This window comes from Tachypleus tridentatus, chromosome 6 (genome assembly GCF_004210375.1).
Source record: "Tachypleus tridentatus isolate NWPU-2018 chromosome 6, ASM421037v1, whole genome shotgun sequence".
Taxonomy (NCBI): Eukaryota; Metazoa; Arthropoda; class Merostomata; order Xiphosura; family Limulidae; genus Tachypleus; species Tachypleus tridentatus.
Window position 1 is genome coordinate 135236408 of NC_134830.1, and position 10190 is coordinate 135246597.

The window sequence follows — 10190 nt, forward strand, 5'->3', positions numbered from 1 at the left end:
CACGTGTATCGATAAATAGATGCCCTACTGTCAGGTTTAGTAGTTTTTTTTAAATACACAGAAATATTAGTATTGTATACTCACTTACTATTTGTTGTGTCACTACAAAATTTCTCTATGGACATAATTACCTCAAACACTGCTCAAATTGCATTAATTAAAAAAAATAATAATAATTGTTTGTGCAATTACTTCAACATTTTCAAATTAATGTATAGTTCCCCGCTACTACGGTGATAAGTCTACGGATTTATAACGCTAAAATCAGGGGTTCGATTCACCCCGGTGGATTCAGCAAATAGTCCGATGTGACTTTGCTATAAGACAGTAGTTCCCAACCAAGGGTGCTCGTTCCCCTTGGGGGTGCGAGATAACATTTGTTTTGGCCACCTTCACCTTTATTCTCAAATAAATAATTACTGTAAGGGGTGCAAGAACATATTAAAATTTCTAGGGGTGCAGGGCATAAAAAAGGTTGGGAACCACTGCTATAAGAGACCACAACACAACAAATTAATGTAAAATCTTTGTGTTTTTAATCAATTATAGCAGTGTTCTAGAAGGGGATGCATATGTCCCTCTGTGGCAGTGTTCTAGAGGGGGACACACATGTTCCACTGTGGCAGTGTTCTAGAAGGGGACAAATATATCCCATAGTAACAGTGTTCTAGAAGGGGTACATAAGTCCCACAGTAGTAGTGATCTAGAGAGTACATATATGTTCCACTGTGAGAGTATTCTACAGAAAGGGACACACATGTCCCATTGAGACAGTGTTCTAGAAGGCGACATATATGTCCCTCTGTGGCAGTGTTCTGGAGGGGACACACATGTTCATTGTGGTAGCGTTCTAGAGGAGGGGTCATATATGTCCCACTGAGACAGTGTTCTAGAAGAGGAAACACATGTTCCACGGTGGAAACGATCCAGTGGGGGACACATATGTCCACCTGCGACAATGATTTGGGGGGGAACATGTGTCTTACTGTAGAACTGTTATAGAGGAGTACATGTGTGTCTCACTGTGATAGTGTTAGAGAGGGGAAAAAATATATATGCCACTATAGTAATATCCTAGATGGGAACACATAGGTGGCGCTTAAGACAACGAAACAGATCAGATTCTTTGAAGGCAAGCGTGACTTATTTATTTTAAATAAAATAACTGCTTTCAACGGTATACGTTAAAGTTTGATTTTTTACACTAAAACACAAAAGCGTATTTTTTCCGAGTGCAACACGTATGGTTCTACCATTATCAAATCACCTATCTTTCTAATCATCCTACCGTAGATATCTAGCCATTCATCTATCTTTATATCTACTTATTTGTAATCTTTCTATTTATCTATCCATTTATCCATAGTCTATCTTTCTATTTATCTATGTATTCATCCATCAATCCATTTATTTATCCATAACCTTCCTTTCTAGTATCTATCTGTTCATTATCTATCCATTCATCAATCCACCTGCCTTTTATTTATCTATCTACCCATTCATCTATCTATCTACCATCCATCTGTCTTTCTATTTATCTATCTACTCTTTCGTCTGTCTGTCCATCTACCCACCCGTCTTTCTATTTATCTATTCATCCACCTGTCTTTCTATTTATCTATCTACCCATTCATCTATCCATCTATCCTTTTTTCTATCTATTTATTTATAATCTTTCCAGCCATCTATCTATCTTTCTATTTTATTATGTATTACGTGACTACAGTAAGGCTTCTGATAGCTTTAGAGACACTTTATCTGAGTGGATTTTATAAACAATGTACAGCCAGCTCGAGCACGAACATCAGCGTCGACTGATGCAAGTATATCGGAAAACTTCGACGTTGTTCACGCTGTCGAAACCGCTTATGCCGAATAGTCAAGCATTCCTGGCAAACAAAGCTTCATTGAACGGCCCGAATGCTTCGGCAGGAGTCAACACTGGCGAAACACGTTCACGTGAGCTGTAATTGTACTGAATTACTCAAAAACTTGGAGAGAAAAAATACACGATTTGTTACGCTATGTGTGATTACAGATATTGTGGTATCCATGGAAATAGTGCCGTGTATGTACGGTGTTCGTGAGAGTAGAACATTAGAATGCCACATGAGGTAACGAAGATGTACCACATGTATTTTTCAGCGCTAAGCCGTAGCAATAATTACTTGAGGTTTGATACAGCGTACCTGTTACTTTGATACGTCGTTTCTAGGCAACGCATGGAAGTAGGCTACTGGAAAAACCGTTTCTAAGGCAACACACGGAGCTAAACTATTAAAAGGGTCGTCTCCAAGCAACACGCTAAATGTTGAAATTGTTAGACTAAAGGAATCGTCACTAGGCAACACGTGGAAGTTTTCGAATCCAGATCATAGTTAAGTTATAATTCGCCGTGAAGACAAACGTACATCTTCAAGAAAGATCAGTTCATGCATTTAACGGGAATATTTCTTACCCAAATATTTGACGTCCAGCTTCTCCCACTTCTTTCTAAATGAGTAACAAGAGTTAGTTATGTGACAAGTTGTAATACACGGATGCGCGCGAAAACGCTATGTTTTGTGTTATAGTAATTACTTATCATTTCATTAATTTTAAACAAGTGTATTAAAGCATTTAATTTTACACTACTAAACTACTGACTCTACCCTAATCGATTGCCTCCCCTAGAAATCAGTTGAACCATCCTGGAGGGTGGGGAGCTCATATTTTTGGATCAGCTGTCCTACACCATAGTTTAAAGATTTGTAAATTTTCACATGTTAAAATTGGCTGGAACTAACCAAATATTGGAACTTACAGAACAATAAATAATTCCCTCCTGTCCCCCCAAACTCAACCTGTCTTTAGTAAATTTTATTAACTAGATGAATTTACTTTTTCCATCAGATGTAACAAACATAAGTTTGAAAAAAATACTTCTTACTTTATATTTTGGTATTTATAATAACGTACCGCTCTTTGTTTCACGAATGAAAGTTCAAAGGTTATTTTTACTTATTTGGTTAATAAAGCGAGTGAAAAATGTTTGTATGTTACAGTAACAAAACACTTTCACAGTGAAAGTGTAATTTCAGAAGATATTCTTTGTTCATATTATTTTATAGTTACAACTCAATTGTTCTCTCAGCGGCTCGGCGATATGTCTGAAACCTTAAAATCGGGTTCCGATACCTAACTTGAGCAGAGCATAGATAGCCATCCCACTGCGTAGCTTACCAACAAAGTAACATGACTGCATTGTCAAAAGAACACACTGAACAACAAATACGATTAATTAGCATATTGCATGTATAAATTTGTATACTACCCGACAAGCTTTGCATATTAATATCTCATGTGATACTCTCTATCCGATGGTATCTGTAAACTTGAGTTCTGTTATAAATACACACGTTTACACGCTCTAGGTCGATGTTCAGTCGAAGCATCAGTCGTCCGTTCAAAGCCATACCTCACCGGCATCACGTTTGTTGCGCCGACCGTCAGAGCGAAAGCAATAATCTCCAGTGTCAGATCAATAAACAGCCAATTTTGTGCATGTCATTCGGGTCCCCTGAATATGTGTACATGTTACGGACTGCAAGGTAAATGTATTAAAACAAATACTGTATGAATCATAGCAGAAGCTACTCGAAAACTACAACACGTGAGAGCCTTCGTCCAGCCGTCCCAGCTACCCCTAGAAAGCACACGCTATGCCGAGATGAGCGTGTGTTTTTCTTACAACAGAGCCACATCAGGCTATCTTCTGTGTACACCGAGGGGAATCGAACCCCTGATTACAGTGTTGTAACTCCATGGACTTACCGCTGTAGCGGGGGACTTATACCGAGATAAAGGAAGATATTTGTGTATTTTTAATGTACGACAAATTATATGAATACAATATTACTGAGATTAGAACATTTGTGTTAAGTCACAAGGTTTTATAAACATGAGAATAGAATTATGTTAAGTCACAGGTTTTATAAATATAATAATAAAATAATGTTAAGTAAACAACAGCACATGTTTTATAAACATAATAATAAGATCATGTTAAGTAAAAACGTCCACAACAAATCTTCCTGAATAACACTTGACAACTTTAGATTCAGTAGCTTGCTGGTAACAGGGAAACTGAAATACGTGGTTACAGGAGAACTAAATGGTGGTAGTTACAGTATAACTAAAGGAAGACAGATATATGAGAACTAAATGGTGGCAGTTACAGTATAGCTAATGAAAGAAAGATATAGGAGAACTAAATGGTGGCAGTTACAGTATAAAAGGGAAGACAGATATAGGAGAACTAAATGTTGATAGTTACAGTATAAAAGGAAGACAGATATAGGAGGTGGTAGTTACAGTATAACTAATGGAAGACAGATATAGGAGAACTAAATGATGATGGTTACAGTATGACTGAAATACGGTGATCATGGGAGAACTAAATGATGGTGGTTACAGTCCAACTGAAGTAAGAGAATTACAGGAGAACTAAAGTGTGATGGTTACAATATATCTGAAGTATGATGGTCACAGGAGAACTAAAGTGTGATGGTTACAATATATCTGAAGTATGATGGTCACAGGAGAACTAAAGTGTGATGGTTACAGTATAACTGAAGTAGTACAGTGATTACGGGAAGTATATGATGGTTACAATACAATTGAAGTAAGACAGTTACAGGTGAACCAAACTATGATGGTTACACGATAACTCATGTTTGATGCTCACAGAAAAATTAAATTACGGTGGTTTTGGAATGTTTCGAGTAAGGTAGCAAGGTACTTACAAGATAATTAAAGTATGATTGTTACAGGAAAATCGAAGTACTGTGTTTGAAAAATAACTGATTAGATCTGAAGTGTTGTATAAAATATCACTCAACTGATAGTTATGTATTTCGTGTGATACAGAACGTGTGATCTGTTTATGTTTGAAACATCAAAATCCGATTTGATTCTTAGATTCATCTGTAAGAATCCAGGTAGCCATTACTGTCACATTGTGGATCCAATTCATCGGCCGAAGGCAATATCGAGGAGGCTTAACTCTGATGGTCCTCAAACTTTTGTAACCCGAGGACCCCTTTCAATTTAAAACTTTTAAGCGGACCCCTCAAACTTATTGATTTTAGTTGTCATCGTTAATAACAACAATAAAAGTTGCGAGTACATGAAAAGTTGTATTCCAGATTAAACGTTTCACTTGATATAGATTTAATTTTACATAAAATATTTTTATCAATTTTATAAATCGCATTTTTTAAAGTGTTTTCAAGAAAATTCGGACATGATTCTGAAGTTTTAACTTTCTTTTGTAGTGAATTATAGCAGTAAGAACTTCCTTTCGTGTTATAATACAGCTTATTAACAGATTTCCTCTTACGGTTCTAATCTACATAATTATTGGTCTTTTGATCGGAATGGAATTGCTCGTGCTAATCAGTTTTGAGAAATTCAGGCGGTGCATAATACGGTATTTCGTATATGCGTATAAGGTATTGATCATGAAGTATACGTTTTAAAAAATATATTTACTTACACACATGATTCTGATAAGAACGTAACTCCGTGTGCCACACAACTGTAGTTAAACAACGTTCGTTTCTAAAGGTGTCGCTTTGTTCATACTGATACTTGTATTCTATCAACAATACTGTGATAAAGCCATCAACGCGTGAGACAGCGCCATCAAAGAAAAATGACAACAGAACACATTACACATGCGCATATTTGTTTCTGTATGGATGAAATGTTGAATCTCCATGCAGTTGTACCGTGAGAATATCTAAATGTAACAGTTTTAATACAAATACATCTAAATATAATAGTTTTAATATAATTATATCTAAATATCCATGATTTGAAAGTATATATAAATATACGTGATTTTATACAGGTATATCTAAATATACCTGGTTTGATACAAGTATATCTAAATATACATGATTTTATACACGTATATCTAAAAATATACATAATCTACAAATACATCTAAGTATACGTAATTTTATATATATATGTATAGAAATATACGTGTTTGTATATAGATATGTCTAAATATACACGATTCTATACACATATCTAAATATACGTGAATTGATATATGTATATCTAAAAATATACGTTTTTTATATAGATATGTCTAAATATAGATGATTTTATACAAGTATATATAAATATATGTGTTTTTATATAAGTATAGGTAAATTGTATGTTCCTCTTTCATTTAAAAATATTTTACATTTTTTAAAATTACATAGAAACTTAAATTGCTTCTCGGTGTTCAAAGAAAGGTCGCTTGTTTTTGCTACGAGCAGGCAGGCATTTATATCTCGTCTACACAACACAATACCAACCCATAACGTTGTTGACCAGACATACAGACAGACAAGCTTAAGAATATATTAATTCATCGACGCTAACCAATTTGTTACGTGTTGAACTACAAATGCTTCTCTAATAGTGTTTGTCATCTCTGTCCAGCACGGAGTCCATTCCCTTAAGGTCATGACGTGGTCTATGGGCTGAACAACACATTCGACGCATTATTTGAACACTAGGTTATACAATAAGACATCTTGTGAAAGAATACTCCAAATTTTCGTGTGTTTTTTTCCCTCCTCTTTGAACAAATGTACTTACATTGTTAGATGTAACTGCCCCTAGTAGCACAACAATAAACTCGAGTGCTTGCAACGCTAAAATTTGGAATTAGATCTCCTTGGTGGGGACATCAAATTCAGCCCATTACGTTGATTTGAGCTTAACAGAAATAAACAAATAAATGAGACATAACTATTGAAGAATTACATTTGGTCTTACTATAACACGACACTAAAATGAGGTCGTTATTCTTTTCCATACACGATTCAAAGGACTTATTTATGTAGGGTTCTAGTAATAGAATGTTTATTTCATACCGATTAGCGTTTACCCTAAAGGAGACAGTTCTCTTCGCGAACTAGGAAATTATATTTTACGATTTCCTTGATGACGAGACACTCACTTGAAATAAAAATGTATCTCAGAACGGCTGGTATAGGTATTAAAACTTTTAGTAATAAAACAGATAACAACGTCTCGACCTCCCTATAATCTTCAAAAGATGACCTAGGAAAGTCGAAACGTTGTTCTCTGCTTTATTAGTAAAAGTGTTAATACCCATACCAGCCGTTCTGAAATACATTTTACGATTTGTTTAGCAACAGTTTGCATTAAGTTCAGTTTGGTGCTTGTTTTCATAATAGTCATATGTGCAAGGAAAATAAACACGATAAAATTCATACAATAACTGTAACTACCTCGGATATCAGGGCTCAACTCGCAACGTGCGAGTCACGGTTCGAATCCCTATTGTCAAACGTGCTCGCTATTTCAGCCGTTGGGGGATTATAAAGTCACAGTCAATCCTACTATTCGTTGATAAAAGTGTAATCCAAGAGTTGGCGGTGAGTGGTGTTGACCAGCTGACTTCCCTCTAGTCTTTCACTGATAGATTAGGGACAACTGCTACATGGCTACCAAGTAAATTTGCATCACCATTTAACGGGCCTCGACTGTTGCAGCGGTCTCGGGCCTCAAAAACAATAACAAAAAAGTTCATCCATCAATTTACTTTGAAGGACTAGCGACGGAATTATAATGAACAACATGCTTTGGATTTGTTTATGAGGCGATAGAACTATAGTTGCTAGCTACCGATATATTTAATAGAGCATAAGTAAAACACCAAAGGTACGATTTAATTGTTGTTACATGACAATGTGAGTTCCGAATAAAATTTCTGGTTTTAAAGCATAAAGTGTGTGGCAAATGAAAAAAAAAAAAGTATTAGGTCTCTGTATCACAGGTTATATTTGCCATTTAACTTTTGGTCTATAATAGTTCCACGTAAGGAACCGTGAACCATTTAGAACAATTACGTGCCTTTGTTGCTACCGATATTTACAGTAAAGAATATTTGGTTACTTTGTTATTGTTTTTAAATAGAGCAAAGCAAATCTCAGTTTCCGAACCAGAAATAGCCGACATGGAAAGTTGTTGGTCAATTCTAAGTTACAGATTTAACCTCGAAAGTTTCTGATGAATTAGAAATCGCAAACATTTCCAAAAAAAAAACACCTTTTTATCGTCTAGCCCAACTGATGAGTTCTGGCATAAAACGAAATGCTTCTGGGATAGTAATTTATGGAATACAAAAAATACGAAACGTCTCTGAATTAGATTCAGAAAAAGACAAATTAATATGAATATCAAAGCAACGCTACAATAGAATACACACACACGAAACAATAACAACACGTACATCTTCGTGATATTTATCAGGAGTGCCAGGTTTAGTGAGGAAAACCTTGCGAAACGTAAGGTTTTACGAAAAACTACAAAAAACTTTAGAAGCGTATTACTTGTTTAATGCGTGAACAAAGCTTTAATTCATTGATCAAAAATTTCGAACAGTAACAACAATAAAACTTGTCTATATGTTTAGAGAAATTTATTGTTAAATATATTTACTTATACAAGTAACAGAGAATTAATTGTTGCTGTATAATAATGGAAATCTTTGTTTACGTAGATAAAAAGGAAATACTGGGACCAGCTAACGAGCACCAATAATAACAAAATGGATTTTTTTTCTTCAAGCAGCATTAGTCCCACGAAATATTTACTTAACAAATAAACAGTTTTGTCTTAACAGTGTTTACTACAAAAGTAGAACATGGATGGTTATTGTTGGTATAGCAACAGTAATGTGCAACAATCGAACCGAAGAAATTACTCTCCTATGCAGACTGAAGCACGAGTTTAAAGAACGTGTAATATTTATATGTATATAGGCCTAACGGGTATCTATCTACCCTGGCAGTAAAGGAGCGTCTTCAACGGCCACGAACAAATAATCTATAAGATTAGAATGACATGAAATAGATCCATTTCATTCCACGTGTTTTTCGACTTGTCGTGGTTGTGATCAATATTTCAGATCTAAATGTTTGTAAACCAGGTCTACATACTTAATTTAAATACACGTAAGCTGTTGTCGATAAGTTACAACTTACAGTGCTCGTGACAACGTGAAGCTACAAGATACGACGCAATGATAAATTCCTTCCGGTTGTTCTGTGTAAAGTTTGTATTCTTATATTAGGAAATACGTCTGTGCATAAACATGTCATTCACTCGTCTTCACTGATGAATATTACAGTTTTTATTAGGGTATATACGACTGATCGTTAGTCGCTATTTTCAACTGGCAATAGCGAGTTCACGACTGTTCTTGTGAACATTAACGTTTACACACACCTGTACTTAAAACGAAAGTACCTTCCTCTTCAGAAGAACTGTGGTACACCCGTTTTATAAAACTATAACCTGGACTAACTGGTATGCCTTTATCTTTTATTCAACTGTAGATATTAATAGAATGAGTGAAATCTAGGACTCCTAACTACCTGCAGTCCCCGAAGCAAATTATCTTAGAATACGAATTATTATAGTGTTTGCGTCAACGTCTACTTACCGACCAGTTTTCGTAATGATCATTTCCGTTCCAAAAGTGTGGAATTGTTCCCAAAGATCTTTCGACTCCAGTGTCACTTTCGGGTCATCCTGTACCCGGTCATCTTCTCCCTCTAGTGACCTCAGCGGGGAAAGGTGACTGTTAGGGCTGAGCACGTCATCGGCCGTGATGCACGGCAGCGGCGTTGGAAACTTGGGGAACCCGAGTGTCGGGTACAGTTGGTGCGGCAGAGGAAAGTAAGGCGACGGGGTTAAAATTCCTAGATCAGGCGGTGGAAGACGAGCCGAAGGTGACAACAAAAACGGGTGGAAGGTCATTCCTTGAGCAAGGTCTGAAGCCTCGAATCTCATGGAGAACGTTTCAGAAAGACACAAGGTAGATGACGTCCACACTTCGAACGCTGTAAGACCTCTGTCTTTAACGTTTGTCAGGCTTATCTGTTACACCTCGTTTCTGCTGATAAGACGGCCAGGAGAGGGCGACACAATCTAGGAACGCATCAAACTGTGTGCACAGTTGGTTATGAAACAGGTCCGGTTCAAGGCAGAGCTACGAGAAAGTCACGAAATGACCACTCTGGACAACATGAGAGACCTCTCTGTGAACCCACTAGCGAGAATATGACTGACATCCAAGATCAGAGGCATTCACACTGGCGCCAGGGGCGTAACTC

General features: G+C 36.3%; 1 protein-coding gene across 1 annotated transcript in view; it reads right to left on the bottom strand.

Moving 5' to 3' along the window:
• Positions 1-9883, bottom strand: part of LOC143253742 (uncharacterized) — a 28942-nt gene extending 19059 nt beyond the window's left edge. Inside the window, exon 1 of the mRNA XM_076508057.1 lies at positions 9518-9883. Within this exon, the coding sequence (XP_076364172.1) occupies positions 9518-9867 (350 nt within the window). The 5' untranslated portion in view covers positions 9868-9883. The remainder of the gene's footprint in view (positions 1-9517) is intronic.
• Positions 9884-10190: the final 307 nt, after the last annotated feature.